This window comes from Panthera onca, chromosome E1, assembly GCF_046562875.1.
Source record: "Panthera onca isolate mPanOnc1 chromosome E1, mPanOnc1 haplotype 2, whole genome shotgun sequence".
Taxonomy (NCBI): Eukaryota; Metazoa; Chordata; class Mammalia; order Carnivora; family Felidae; genus Panthera; species Panthera onca.
This window is the reverse complement of record NC_138352.1, coordinates 81,462-97,447: the sequence shown is the minus strand read 5'-3', so window position 1 is coordinate 97,447 and position 15,986 is coordinate 81,462. Positions and strand designations below refer to the sequence as shown.

General features: G+C 36.3%; 1 protein-coding gene across 1 annotated transcript in view; it reads right to left on the bottom strand.

Annotated features, from left to right (window-relative positions):
* LOC132688527 (uncharacterized) overlaps positions 1-15,986 on the bottom strand; it is a 117,652-nt gene that overhangs the window by 23,837 nt on the left and 77,829 nt on the right. The window contains exons 28-33 of the mRNA XM_078436957.1: positions 14,511-14,561; positions 13,759-13,863; positions 12,886-12,939; positions 12,102-12,206; positions 11,360-11,413; positions 10,801-10,905 (exon numbers count right to left, since the gene is read on the bottom strand). Of these exons, the coding sequence (XP_078293083.1) occupies positions 10,801-10,905; positions 11,360-11,413; positions 12,102-12,206; positions 12,886-12,939; positions 13,759-13,863; positions 14,511-14,561 (474 nt within the window). The remainder of the gene's footprint in view (positions 1-10,800; positions 10,906-11,359; positions 11,414-12,101; positions 12,207-12,885; positions 12,940-13,758; positions 13,864-14,510; positions 14,562-15,986) is intronic.

Genomic DNA, 15,986 nt, shown 5'->3' with positions numbered 1-15,986 from the left:
CTTTAGCTTTAGACTTGTTATAGATGCTGGTTCCAACATTGAAAAATGTTTATCCATAACAGCAGTACCCCAAAGAGAACATTACTCCCAAATTAATATTTAAGTGGTAAGGACAGAATATTTTATATCAGAAGTGGCTCTTTCTACATTTATTTTTCTCTTAATTTTTAAACACTGAGTATAATTGACATACAACATTGTGAAGTTTAGGGTATACAACATATTGATTTGATATATTTATATTGTAGTATGATTGCCATTGTATCATTAGCTAATACCTCTATCACATCAAAAAATTATTTCTTTTTGCGATGGGTAAAATTAAGATCTGGCTACTTAGCAACTTTAATGTTTACAATACAGTTTTGTTTTCTATAATCACGTTCTGTATACTAGATCTCTAGGACTCATTTATCTACTAGTTGTAAGTATGTATCCTTAAACAACATCTCTCCATTCTTCCATGATTCCCCCTACTACCCAGCCCCGGTAACTAGCATTCCACTGTCGAGTTGTTTTTTTTTTTTTTTTTTTTTTTTTAGATTTCACATATATGAGATATCATTCAGTATTTGCCTTTCTCTGCTTCACCTATCTCACGTAGCATAATGTCCTCAAGGTCTACCCATGTTGTTGCAAATGGTAGGATTTTTTCTTTTCTCATGGCTGAATAGTATTCCATTGACTATAATACACCACATCTTCTTTATTCATTCACTCATTGATAGGCACTTAGGTTGTTTCCATATCTTGGCTGCTATAAATAATGCTGCAATAAACATGGGAGTGCATAAATCTCTTTGATAACCTGTTTTTACTTTTTTTGGATATATATCCAGAAGTGGGATTGTATATGTATTGTAGTTTTATTTTTAATTCTTTTGAGAAGCCTCCATATTTTTCTCCATAGTGGCCAAACCAGTTTACAATTCCATCAACAGTGTACAAGTGTTCCCTTTTCTCCACATCCTCACCAACACTTGTTATCTCTTGTCTTCTTGATGATAGCCATTTTTACAGGTGTGAGGAGGTATCTTATTGTGATTTTGATTTGCACTTCCTTAATGATTAGTGATGTTGAGCACCTTTTCATGTACATGTTGGCCATCTGTATGTCTTTGGAAAATGTCTATTTAAATACTCTGCCTTAAATTTTTTTTAATGTTTATTTTTCATAGAGAAAGAGAGAGATAGAGATAGAGAGAGAGAGAGAGAGAGAGAGAGAGAAGGGGAGAAGCAGATAGAGAGAGAGGAAGACACAGAATCTGAAGCAGGCTCCAGGCTGTGAGCTGTCAGCACAGACCCTGACATGGGGCTCAAACCCATGAACCACGAGATCATGACCTGAGCTGAAGTCAGACATTTAACCAACTGAGCCACCCAGGCACTCCTAAATACTCTGCCTGTAAAAACATTTGTCTTTGCTATTGAGTTGTGTGAATTCCTTATATCTTTTGAATATTACCTTTTTATCCTATACATGGCTTGAAAAATTTTTTTTCCATTCTGTAGGTTACATTTTCATTTCATTAATTGTTTCTTTTGCAGTGCACAAGTTTTATGTAGTTCCACTTGTTAAATTTTTTTGTTGTTTGTGCTTTTGGTGTCATATCCAAAATACCATCGCTAGGACCAATGTCAAGGACTTCCTTCCCGATGTGTTCTTCCAGGAATTTTACCAAATTGGGTCTTATGTTTAAGTCTTTGATCCATTTCAAGATATTTTATGTGAGTTGTGTAAGATAGGGGTTAAGTTTTAGTCTTCTGCATGTATTTATCTAGTTTTCCCAACATCATTTGTTGAAAAGACAATCCTTTCCTCATTGCATGTTCTTGGTTTCCTTATCAAATATTAGTTGACTGTATATAGGGGGGTTTAGTTCTGGGCTCTCTCTTCTATTCCATTTGCATATGTGTCTATTTTTATGTCAGTACCATACTGTTTTAGTTAACAAAACTTTGTAATCCGGAAGTGAGATGCCTCAGATTTTGTTCTTTCTCATGATTGCTTTGGACATTCAGGATCTTTTGTGGTTCTATACAATATTTAGGATTGTATTTTCTATTTCTGTGAAAAATACCATGGAATTTTTATAAGAATTGCATTGAATCTAGAGACAGCTTCAAGTAGCATGGGAATTTTAACATTAACTCAATCTATGAGCACCGGATGTCCTTCCAATTGTTTATGTCTTCTTTGATTTCTTTCAACAAAGTCTTGTAGAATTCATTCTACAAATCTTCCACTTCCACTTCTAGGTATTTTATTGTTTGTGATGCTATTGTGAATGGGATAGGTTTCATTTATTCATTCATTTTACTTTTTTTAAAAGTAAGCTCTATGCCTAATATGGGGCTTGAACTTAAGACTGTGAGATCAAGAGTCACATGCTCTACTGACTGAGCCAGCCAGGCACTCCTGGGATAAGTTTTTTTTTTTTTTTTTTTTTCCAGATGTTTTATTGTTCGTATATAGAAATGCAATTGATTTCTGTTTATTGCTTTATATCCTGCAGCTTAACTGAATTAATTGATTATATCCAACACTTTTTCTTAGTTGAGCCTTTGAGATTTTCAATGTCACTTGCATTTCAATATCCTTTGCAATTAATGACAATTTTGCTTCTTCCTCGATGATTTGGATGCCTTTTATTTCTTTGTCATGCCTGATTGCTTTAGCTAGTATTTCCAGGATTATGTTGAACAAAAGTGTTGAGAAGGAACACCCTTGTCTTGTTCCTAATCTTAAAGGAAAAGGTTTTGGTTTTCCACCATTGAGTATAATTGCTGTGGGTTTGTTGCATATGGCCCTTTTTATGCTGAGGTATTTTCTTCTTATACCCAATCTGTTGAGGTTTTTATCACGAAAGGATGTTGTGTTTGGTCAAATGTTTTTCTGTATCTACTAAGATGATCATACAATTTTATCTTTCATTCTATTAATTAGTGTATCACATGTATTGCTATGCATATATTGAGCCATATTTGCATTCCAGGGATAAATCCTACTTGGTCATGGTGTATAATCCTTTTAATGAGTTCTTGAATTTGGCATGGCAATACATTGTTGAGAATTTTGCATCTGTGTCCATCAGGAATATTGGTATATAGTTTTCATTTTTGTAGCAGGTGATGCTGGTCTTGTAGAATGAGTTTGGAAATGTTCCTTTCTCTTCAGCCTTTTTGGCAGAGTTTGAGAAGGAGTGGAATTCTTTAACATTCTTTTTTTTTTTTTTTTTGAAGAGACAGCAGACTCTTGAAATTTATTTTATCTTTATAATACTGACTAGTTTTGTATTGCTTACTTGTTGTCATACATATTACTTATCCATTACTTGAGACTCCTCTATCATCTTTAACATTTTTTTTAAGAAAGAGAGCGCAAGCAGGGGAGAGGGGTAGAGGGAGAGAGAAAGAGAATCTCAAGCAGGCTCCATGCTCAGCCTGGAGCCTGATATAGGGCTCTATCTCACAACTACAAGATCATGACCTGAGCTGAAATCAAGAGTTGGCCACTTAACCAACTGAACCACCCAGGTACCCCAAGAAGGAGTGGCATGAATTCTTTAAACTTTTGGTAATATTTGCCAGTGAAGCCATCTGGTCCTGGAGTTTTCTAGGTTGGGAAGTTTTTCATTACTGAATCAATCTCCTTACTCATTATTAGTCTGTTCAATTTTCTATTTCTTAATTCAGTCTTCATAGGTTGTATGTTTTTGGAAATTATCTATTCCTGTTATCTATAGTGTCAGTTGTAATTTCTCCTCTTTCATTTCTGATTTTCTTTGAGTCTTCTACTTTTTTGAACCTCATTAAGAGTTGTCAATTTTGTTTGTTAAAAAATCAGCTCTTAGTTTTACTTATCTTTTTTATTGCTTTTTTTTTATCTCTATTTCATTTATTTCCACTCTGATCTTTCTTATTTCTTTCCTCCACTAATTTGAGCTTAACTGTTCTTCTTTTTTTTTTTTTTTCTAGTTCCTTTAGGTATAAAGTTAGGTTGCTTATATGTGATCTTTCTTATTTCCTGAAATATTCATTTATCACTCTAAACTTCTCTAACAGAACTATTTTAAAGAATCCCATAGGTTTTGTATGTTGTATTTCCATTTTCATTTGTTTCAAAGTATTCTTTGATTTCCCTTTGATTTCGTCAACCCATTGACTTGCCAAGAGTGTGTTGTTTAGTTTCCACACATTTGTAGATTTTCCAGGTTTCCTCAAGTTGTTGATTTCTAGTGTCATACCATTGTCTTTGGATAATGTACTTATTTCACTGTTGAAAGCAGGACATTCAAGTTCCCTACTATTATTGTACTGCTATCTATTTCCCCTCTCAGATCTGTTAGCATTTGCTTAATATATTTGGATGCTGTGATGGTGAGTTTGTGTATATTTATGATTGCTGTATCTTCTTGATGATTTTACCCCTTTATTATTAGGTAATGACTTTCTTTGTCTCTTGTTACCATTTTTTATTTAAAATCTAGTTTGTCTGATATAATCATAGCTGTCCCTGTTTCTTTTGGTTTCACTCACATGAAATGCCTTTTTCAATCTCTTTACTTTGAGCCTATGTGTGTCCTTAAAGCTGAAGTGAGTCTCTTGTAGGCAGCATATAGTTGGATCTTGTTTTTATCCATCCAATCACTTTTGGCTGGTGAATTCAATCCATTCACATTTAGAGTAGTTATTGGTATGTCAGAACTTACTAATGCCATCTTATTAATCGCTTTCTGGCTGTTTTGTGTTCCATTGTTTCTTTTCCCTTCTGTTTCTGCCTACCTTTATGAATTGGTAAGGTTTGGTGGTGGTATCCTCTGACCCCCCTCTTTGTATCTTTTGTAAATTTAATCCAGGTTTTTGCTTTGTTGTGACACCATAGGGTTTACATAAAATATCTTATAGATAAAACAGTCCACTTTAGGCTTATGGCAACTTACTTCAATCACCTACAAAGTCTCCATCCTTATATTTCTCAGTTTCACATCACTGATGCTACAATTGACCTATTTTTAATATGTGTATTTGTTAATAATTTATAGTAGTTATAGTTATTTTTACTAGTCTTCTTTTAACCTTTATGTTATAGTTGACTGATTAACACACCATTCTATTATAGAATTGGAGGTTTTTAAAAAAGTCTAACTGCATATTTTTCACCTTTGCCAGTATGTTGTGTACATTTGTATGTTTTCAGGTGACTGGATAGTGTCTTTTCATTTCAGCTTAAATAACTCCATTCAGTATTTCTTGGCCAGACAGGTCTATTAGTGGTGAACTCCCTCAGCTTTTGTTTGTCTGGGAAAGCCTTTATTCCTCCTTCATACGTAAAGGATAACTTTGCTGAATAAAGTATTCTTGGCTGGCAAGTTTTCTCTTTCAGCACTTTGAATCTGTGATTAAACTCTGGAGTTTCTGCTGAGAAATCTGTTGATAGCATATAGTGGGAGTTCCTTTCTGGGTTACATTTGTTTTTTACTGCTCTTTTCAGGACTTTTTATCAATGATTTTTAAAATTGAGATATAATTGACATATAACATCATATTAGTTTCAGGTTTACAACATAATAATTTGATATTTGTATAGATTATGAAGTGATTATCACAAAAAAAGCTAGTTAATACTATTGATTTTTGACTGTTTCAATATAATGTGTCTTAGATAAAGTCTTTTTTGCATTGAGATAATAGGATGATCTATTATTAGCTTGATGGACTTGGATGTCCAAATTGTTCCCCAGATTTGGGGGGTTCTCAACTATTATTTCTCTGTTCTCTGCCTCCTTTTCCCTTTTTTCCTTCTGGGAACTGATTATTCTAATATTTGTCTTTTGATGGAATTCTGTAGCTCGCATAGGCTTTCTTTGCTCTTTTAAAATCTTTGTTTTTCCCTCTTGCACTCTCGGTGGGAATGAAAACTGGTGCAGCCACTCTGGAGAATAGTATGGAGGTTTCTCAAAAAGTTACAACTAGGGGCGCCTGGGTGGCTCAGTCGGTTAAGCGTCCGACTTCAGCTCAGGTCACGATCTCACAGTCCGTGAGTTCGAGCCCCGCGTCGGGCTCTGGGCCGATGGCTCAGAGCCTGGAGCCTGCTTCCGATTCTGTGTCTCCCTCTCTCTCTGCCCCTCCCCCGTTCATGCTCTGTCTCTCTCTGTCTCAAAAATAAATAAACGTTAAAAAAAAAAAAAAAAAAAAAGTTACAACTAGAACTACCCTGTGATCCAGCAATTGCACTACTAGATATTTACCCAAAGGATACAAAAATACAGTTTCAAGGGGCACCTGGGTGGTTCAGTTGGTTAAGCGTCTGACTTTGATCTCACAGTTCATGAGTTTGAACCTGCATCAGATTCTCTGCTGTCAGCACAGAGCCTGCTTCAGATCCTCTGTCTCCCTCTCTCTCTGCCCCTCCCCTGTTCTCTCTCTCAAAAATAAACAAACATTTAAAAAATACAGATTTGAAGGGATACATGCACCCTGATGTTTATAGCAGCATTATCAACAACAGCCAAACTATGGAAATAGCCCAAGTGTCCATCAATTGATGAATGGATAAAGAAGATGTGGTATATGCACAATGGAATGTTACTCAGCCATCAAAAAGAATGAAATCTTGCCATTTGCAATGACATAGATAGAGCTAGAGTGTATTGTGCTAAGTGAAAGAAGTCAGAGAAAGATAAATACCATAAGATTTGCCTTTTAGTTTTGCTGATTGTTTCCTTCACTGTGCAGAAGCTTTTTATTCTGATGAGGTCCCAATAGTTCAATTTTGCTTTTGTTTCCCTTGTCTCCAGAGACGTGTTGAGTAAGAAGTTGCTGCGGCCAAGATCAAAGAGGTCTTTGCCTGCTTTCTCCTCAAGGATTTTGATGGCTTCCTGTTTACATTGAGGTCTTTCATCCATTTTGAGTTTATTTTTGTGTATGGTGTAAGAAAGTGGTCCAGGTTCATTCTTCTGCATGTCGCTGTCCAGTTTTCCCAGCACCACTTGCTGAAGACTGTCTTTATTCCATTGGATATTCTTTCCTGCCTTGTCAAAGATTAGTTGGCCATACGTTTGTGGATCCATTTCTGGGTTTCCTATTCTGTTCCATTGATATGAGTCTGTTTTTGTGCCAATACCATACTGTCTTAATGACTGCAGCTTTGTAATACAGCTTGAAGTCCAGGATTATGATGCCTCCTGCTTTGGTTTTCTTTTTCAAGATTGCTTTGGCTATTCGGGGTCTTTTGTAGTTCCATACAAATTTTAGGATTGTTTGTTCTAGCTCTGTGAAGAATGCTGGTGTTATTTTGATAGGTATTGCACTGAATGTGTAGATTGCTCTGGGTAGTATTGACATGTTAACAATATTTGTTCTTCGTATCCAGGAACATGGAATATTTTTCCATTTTTTGGTGTCTTCTTCAACTTCTTTCATAAGCTTTCTATAGTTTTCAGTGTATAGATTTTTTTACCTCTTTGGTTAGATTTATTCCTAGGTATTTTATGGTTTTTGTGCAATTGCAAATGAGATCGATTCCTTGATTTCTCTTTCTGTTGTTTCATTATTGGTGTATAGGAATGCAACCGATTTCTGTGCATTGATTTTATATTCTACAACTTTGCTGAATTCATGGATCAGTTCTAGCAGGTTTTTTTGGAATCTTTTGGGTTTTCCATAGTGTATCATGTCATCTGCAAAGGGTGAAAGTTTGACTTCCTCCTGGCCTATTTGGATGCCTTTTATTTCTTTGCGTTGTCTGATTGCTGAGGTTAAGACTTCCAATACTATGTTGAATAACAGTGGTGAGAGTGGACATCCCTGTCATGCTCCTGACCTTAGGGAGAAAGCTCTTAGTTTTTCCCCATTGAGCATGATATTAGTGTTGGGTCTTTCATATATGACTGTTATGATCTCAAGGTATGGTAAGAAATGCTTAAATAGAGAACAAACTGAGGGTTGATACAGGGAGGTAGGTGGGTGATGGGCTAGATGGGGGATGGGTATTAAGGGGGGCACTCGTTATGATGAGGACGTGGTGTTATATGTAAGTGATGAATGACTAAATTCTACTTCTGAATCCAATATTGTACTCTGTTATGCAATAGTTATGTTAACTAACTAGAATTTAAATTTTAAAAAAGGAAAAAAATATTTATTGCTTTTATTCTATGTTATTTCAAAACTTCTATCCTCTAAGTAATTTATTATTTCTTCCATTTTGTATGCCCTGCTACTGATGCTCTCTATTGCATTTTTCATTTCATTCACTAAATTCTTCAGCTCCAGAATTACTGCTTGGTTCTTTTTCATAATTTCAATTTCTTTGGGACAGAACTCAATTTGTTCTTACATTTATTCCTGATTTCACTGAATTTTCTTTGAGTTTTCTTGTAGCTCATTGAGTTTCTTCAAAACAATTATCTTGAATTCTTTATCCACTAGATGTCAATATGCATACCTTTGAGCTCAGTCTCTGAAGAATAATAATTTTCTCTTTATGATGTTATATTTCCTTGATTTTAAATTTTTCCTGTGGTCATGTGTTGCTACTTTGGCATTCGAAGGAACAGACACCTCCTTAGCTTTTTGCCTGTTGTCTTCAGATGGGGCGTTATATTCTATGGTGTTGTTATTATGAGTTTTTCCTTTGTCTTTGTGAAGGTATGCTTCCTCCACTCTTCTTGTTCACTTTGTGGCCAAATTTAATTTTAATTTTTTTCAACATATTTTTTAAAATTTGAGTATAGTCGATACATGTTACATTAATTTCAGGTACACAACATAGTAATTCAACAACTCTCTCTGTTATGCTATGTTCACTACAAGCGTAGATACCACCTGCCACTATGCAGCACTATGACAATACCATTGACTATATTCCCTATGCTGTACCTTTTACTCCCATGACGTATACATTCTGTAACTGGACACTTGTAACTCCTACTTCCATTTTGCCCAACCTCCACTCCCCCTGCGCCACAGCAACCATCAGTTTGTCTCTATTTATAGGTCTGATTCTGCTTTTTGTTTGTATAATCTTTATTTCTTTTTATATTCACATATGAATGAAATCATATGGTATTTATCTTTCTCTAACTTATTTCACTTAGCATAATACTCTCTAGGTCCATCCATGTTGTTGCAAGTGGAAAGATCTCATCCTTTTTTATGGCTGAGTAATATTCCATTGCACATATACACCACATCTTCTTTATCCATTCATCTATCATTGGACACTTGGGCTGCTTCCATATCTTGGCAGTTGTAAACAATGCTGCAATAAACACAGAGGTGCACGCATCTTTTCAAATTGGTGTTTTTGTTTTCTTTGGGTAAATACCCAGTAGTGGAATTATTGCATCATATGGTATTTCTATTTTTAATTTTTTGAGGAGCCTCCATACTGCTTTCCACAATGGCTGCACCAATCTACATCCCCACCAACAGTGAATGAGCATTCCTTTTTCTCCACATTCTCACCACTACTAGTTATTTCATGTCTTTTTGACTCTAGCCATTCTGATGGGTGTAAGGCGATATCTCAGGGGAATGCAAATCAGGACCACAAAGAGATGTTACCTTATACTTGTCAGAATGACTTTGTGGCCAAATTTTAAGCTTTTATATATATTTTTAATGGTCTTTAGAATTCACCAGGTTGGCTATTGAAAACTTTTGTTTTCCACCAGGTGGCGCTCTAGCTCAAGTTTATGGTTTCTCTCTTGCTACTCCTGGCGGTTTTCTGAGCATGCTTACTACTGGAGCTCGCTCTAGAGGACGCAGTTGTCACTCCTGCACAAGGAGCTAGCAGCAGAATAAGGGGAGGTGTGGGCTTAGCACTTGGGCATTGGGAATCTTGAGAACCATAGGGAGATCCCCAGGTGTATTCCCAGAGACTCATGGGTCGACTTCCTGCTGAGCGCAATCTCAACACTGCCAGTTGAAATTCATCTCTGCCTCTAAGAGTTCCCGCCTATAGTCCCCTGGGTGCTGGTGGAGAGAAATGGGTTTTCCCAGCTGGTCCTGCTCTGCTGGGGAAGCCAGGCACTCAGGCACTCACTCACTGCTTTCCTTTCCCCTAGGGGAGAGGTCACTGTGGCCTATACATCACTCCTGTGCATTATTTGCTTCGGGGAGAGTGGCGCCAGGGAAGTTTCTCTTACTGCCTCCGCTGTGACCAAATTCGTATTTTTCTTTCTTTCTTTTTCTCTGATGGTGTGTTGGAGTCTCCCTCCAGCAAGGCTAGACTTCTGCAGGTTCTCTCTCGTGCCTGGGTCAGCACTCATCTGATTTTTGCCTGACAGCACTGAGAGAGATGTACACAATTTTGCCGGAATTTTGTGTTGTACGCAATTTGTACGCAATTCTGTGTTGGCTCTGCAGCCCCGTATGGAGGCTGGCTGTCCCTTGCGGGTTGCACAGGTGGGTGAGGCTCCTCCTGGGTCCCTTGGAGTAAGGTGCTAGTTCCGGAAACACTCCCAAAGGCACTCTTGTTTGTGTGTGAATGTCCAATTCATTGTTTTTGTTTTTAAAGTTTTATTTAAGTTATCTCTACACCCAATGTGGGGCTCAAACTCAGGACCAGAGATCAAGAGTCTTTTGCTCTTCCAATTGAGTCAGACAGGCGCCCTCTAATTCATTGAGTAAGAAGGGTGGTTAAAAGGACAAAGAGCTTCCATGCCATGTTGCTGATGTCACCCCTTTTTAAATTTCTAATAGGACTTTAAAGAGTTATACTTCGAGAATTTTATACAAAAACTCTTAAGCCCAATATTCTCTGAAATCCACAGCAATGCCTGAAATGCTTACCATCCAATGGCAGTATGTTCAGTAGATCCTGGCTTTCTTTATTTGTTAACTCAATACCTACATTTTTCAGATAAAGTTGTGTGTCACTGGCATTAATTTTATCACCTTTAAAAAGATGGGAGATAAGGTATGTGAACATTTTCATGTATAACAATTCTAATTTAAGAAAATTATAATAACATAGCAGCATCTCAACTTGCTAGAAATATAACTTCAGAACAAGGATACAGGGAGGCTTGTCTAACTGCATCACAAGAAGGGGTTAAAAGATAACATGTCTCCTCTAAGCCTTGTCAAAAGAATGCTTTTATTAATGCTCTAAAAAAGGGGGACAAGCCAACCAGCCTATAATAAAATAGACTTCTTAAAAAATGATACTTCTAAAACCATAGGTAATAAGAAGTCCATCTATATTCTTAAAGACAAACACGCCATCAGTATATCGGTGAAATAAGGCTTGTGTATAGTTTGGAATACTGGGATATACGATTAAAATATGGTATGTACATACAACAAAGGATCCTGATTTTAGATTTTTTCCTCATTACTTCTCACTCACCAGAAAATAAATTTGCTGTCCTCATAAAGGAGTTCAGTGAAATCCTTCCATTATCTGGAATACAAATCATAAATTGTACACAAACAAAACATGTATTGCTATTGGGAATAGGACGCCTTTCTTCCATGAAATTTTCTAACTTCTCATTCCTTACATAGAGGGAATTTGTTGATTTTTCATTTTCTTAAAACATCCAACAACCTTCTAGAATTCTAAAGAGGGTGTTTTAACATGCTAAATTAGATCTTTAATTCTTTTCCACTTGACCCTTTTCACTTAAAAGATATCTATCTCTCTGGTGCCATATTACTGGTCTAAAGTCAGATATCACTGAGCCTCTATTTCAACCCAACCCGATATTCATATCTGTGAAATCAGAATATGATCACCTCTGGTTTGTACACTACTTGTCAGACAATTCCAAACCTTTTTTTTTTTTTTTTTTACCTCCTCATATGGTTTTGTCAATCTCTGACCTTTTTCCAGCATCTATTTCAATAACTTCTATTGTTTTTCTCTGAAGTACTGTTTTGCTTTTCCTAGCTAAATTGTAATCTACCAGCGCCCTATTGATCCTCACATGATATTAACAATAATAATCAGAAGTCCTATTTCTCATCCTCGAGGATTATAACTCTACAAGTGCTTTTAACTTTCTAAGTGAAATTGAATAAGAATACTCAGATTTCATGAGAAGATTTCGAAGATTTTTCTGAAAGGAAGTGGTAAGTGAAATACTCACTATCAATTTTCAAATGATTCCGTAGATCTTTGATTTCTTCATTTTCAAGGTCATAGTTCAAGTTTTCCAGAATGGTTTCTAGTTTATTTTCTAAAATTTTCCCTCCTTAATAAATAAAGAGGCAAAACAGAAATGTGAAACTATGCCTATTATTAAAAGAATTCTAGTTAAGTCTATGCACCAAATCCCAATGGGGTTGGGGGAGAAAAGCAAAGTTGCCATGCAGATGTTCAAGGCAAACATAAAACTAAGGTGGCGGGGGACAGGGCTGGGGAATGTGAAGAAAAGAACATTGTCCTTACATATGCTATAAGACACCCTGCTAAAATTTGTTATAGAATATAAAGCAAGGAAAAGGAATGAAATTTCTTATTCATTCTTCATTTATTATTCATAATGGAGGAATATGTCAGAAACAACAGCCACGATTCTGGCTGCTGAGTTTGAAACCTGCCATTGTAACAGTAAACCATTTCTACACACTTAGTGGTTACGTGACCTTGAATTATAAGTCATAAGGGGGAATAAAAAGGTTAATAACCTAACTTAAATATAACAGAGTGGTTAGGAATAGGGGTTCAAATCCTCTTCCTAAGTTCAAACTGTGTGACCTTAGGCAAGTGAGTTAATACCTCCCATTTGTAAAATGGTGCCAATGTAAGTACATACCTCATAGAGTTTTTGTGATAATTAAGCGAGTTATTAGACATCAAGTACTTAGGACAGTACCTGGCATTATAATCAAGAGAAATAAGCTGTTGTTATCATTAAGCTTATCACTCACCTTGGAAAGTCTTTACACCTTCTAGCAACCGAACATGATACACCTTTCCATCAACTATAAGAGAAGTCATAATTGATGTCTTAGAGAAAGTGATACAGCAATTCATAACAAGAGTACAGTCTATTTAATAAAGACAATGTCACATGCTTTGCCTTACAGATTTATCTCATTTCTTATCCACACATCCTTCTCTTGGCTTTAAGAAAAAGGGAAGGAGGGGGTGCCTGGGTGGCTCAGTTGGTTAAGTGTTTGACTTCGGCTCACATAATGATCTAGCTCGCAGTTTGTGAGTTTGAGCCCTGTACCAGGCTCTCTGATATGGCATGGCTCTCTGAAGCAGCATGCAGCCTGCTTCAGATCCTCTGTCTCCCTTTCTCTCTGCCCCTTTCCCCTCTCAAAAATAAATCAACTTTTTAAAAAGTACATGTCTATTAAAAAAAAAAAAGAATAAAGGGAAGGAGTAGAGGAAGGTCTTAAATTTATCCATTTTACTGTTCTGAATCTTTCCATCTCTTTGATTTGACACTTTTTAACCTGACTTCCTCTCTTTTTCCCCCTTCTTTCTCTTTATGCTTTAGGGCTGCCAGACATTTCAAAGTTAATATACTAAATTAAATTTTATCAATTTAAAAATCTTAATTTCTTTATGAAGTCCTCAAGCTAAATCCCAATCAAGTAAGCTCCATCCCCTATGGCAGCCTCCATGAGGGCAAGGATTTTTGTCTTTAATCCCATAACCTAAGAAGTGCTCAATAAATGCATTGAATATACATATATGTTTAATAAATGTTTAATAATTCCCCACCTACCCCAATAATATATACACTTAAACTACGTTCTCCTAAAGGCCAAACCAGTATCAGAAATGCTCACAAGTAATTGGCAGGGTTTTTAGCAGCCTCCAGCGTTCCTTAGGTGTGAGTTCTATCCCTATGTTTTTCAAAACGTCATCTACTTCATCAACATTAATCTTGATTCCTTTGAAAAGATGTAAATTATGACTGATGAAAAATTTAAGGGTGATGAGTGATTCTAAACTATGATTTTCATCTAAGTTTAATTGCAGAATTAAGAGTGGGGTTGGTCAAAATACTGAGTCAAGACTCTAAGGGAATGTCAGAAACAGCACTAAATCTCATAATTCTAGAGAGAAAAAAATACTCTTTGAATGCTCAAATAAAAATGGGATAAATCAACACTCTGAAATGGGAGTTGTATACGAAACTAGAACCACTTCTATAAATGACTATATAAATCATTCTATACAGATGGTATGTATATTACTTTTTATCTGCCTGTATGATAAGTTATTCAGAAAAAGATTTATACCAATGTTTTATCATGCCAGTTATTGTGGTAACATAGACTTTTGGCTCTTCCAACAATGGAAAGTGATGGGCATTTTTGAAAAAAAAAAAATCCAGAGAACACAGGATATTTTAGTAAGACATAAAAATTTAGTAGTTTTGTTCAAAAAGCATATAACTCAGAGCTAATCTGGACCGTTAATATACCAAGAAGACTAATAATGTCAGTATTATAGGGATAAAATGTTTAAAACCATAACATAAAAGCATCAGAATGTTGCTATTTATAATAAGTTTTTCCTATAAGCTTTCACTCACCTCTGAATGGCTCTAAATTTTCCATGAGCATATTCAGCTTAACCTTTATATCTGTAAAATAATGTACAAATGAGACCCAGCCATAATGACTCAGACCCAGAAAACATTATAAAGATGTCATATTGTGGAACAAAACCCTGAAATTTAGAAGTTTATCCCAGATGAACATGGAATTGGAGAACAAAATTTTATTTTATTAATTTTTTAATGGTTTTTTTTTTTTTTTGAGAGAGAGAGAGAGGCAGGGGGGAGGGGAAGAGAGGCAGAGAGAGAGGGAGACAGAATCTGAAGCAGGCTCCAGGCTCTGAGTTGTCAGCACACAGCCCGATTCGGGGCCAGAACTCACAAGTGTGCGATCATGACCTGAGCCGAAGTCAGACACCCAACCGACTGAGCCACCCAGGTGCCCCAAGAATAAGAATTTAAATATGACAAATATATAGCAAAGAAGAAGAAGCTGCAGTATAAGATATCAAATGCTGTACATAGGAGTGTTAGCAAGTTTTATTTTTAAATTTATTTTTATTTTTACTTTGATAGTTTCATGTCTACAATTTATTGAGTCAACACTTCCACAAATCACCCTGTGCTCATCACTACAAGTGTACCCTTAATCCCCATCACCTATTTCACCTCTACCCCCACCACCTCCCCTTTGGTAACCATCACTGTGTTCTCTATAGTTAAGAGTCTGTTTCTTGGTTTTCCTCTCTATTTCTTCTCCCCTCTGGTCTTTTGTTTTGGTTCTTAAATTCCACATGAGTGAAATCATATGGTATTTGTCTTTCTCTGACTTATTTTGCTTAGCTCCTCTAGCCATATAAGCTCCTTATATCCTCTAGCTCCACCCACGTCATTGCAAGTGGCAAGATTTCATTCTTTTTATGGCTGAGTAATATTCCATTGTATATATCCATTTATCAGTTGATGGACATTTGGGCTCTTTCCATTATTTGGCTGTTGTTGATGATGTGTCTATAAACATCGGGGGCATGTATCCCTTCGAATTAGTATTTTTGCATTCATTGGGTAAATACCAGTAGTGCTAGAAAGTTTTGAAAGCATTGCTGGTCCTGCCTTCCACTTCACTTGTTCCACTTTGGACCCAGGAGTATTCTGAGGTTTGGCCACCTTACCATTGCAGGATTTAAAAGCAATGTATACTGTAACGTCAATGTGTTTACCTACCTAAAATGTTGTACGTGGCTACTTCCACACTCAACCCTTACTCAGCACATTCTTTAAGCTTCCAATTCCATAGCCACCAAGATTTCCAGTCTTTTCTGAATCTCTCATTTGTGTACTTACTGGTTGAAAATCCTCGTTTCTAGGGCCACATCACGCAGCCCCCTGAGGGTATCATTCATACCACAGTCTATGTAGCCCTCCTTACCTCTCCTACACAAGGCAGTATTATTTAGTAGAAAGGGCAAACCTTTGAAGTTTATATAAACCTAGAAAGGCTTCTATAGGGTT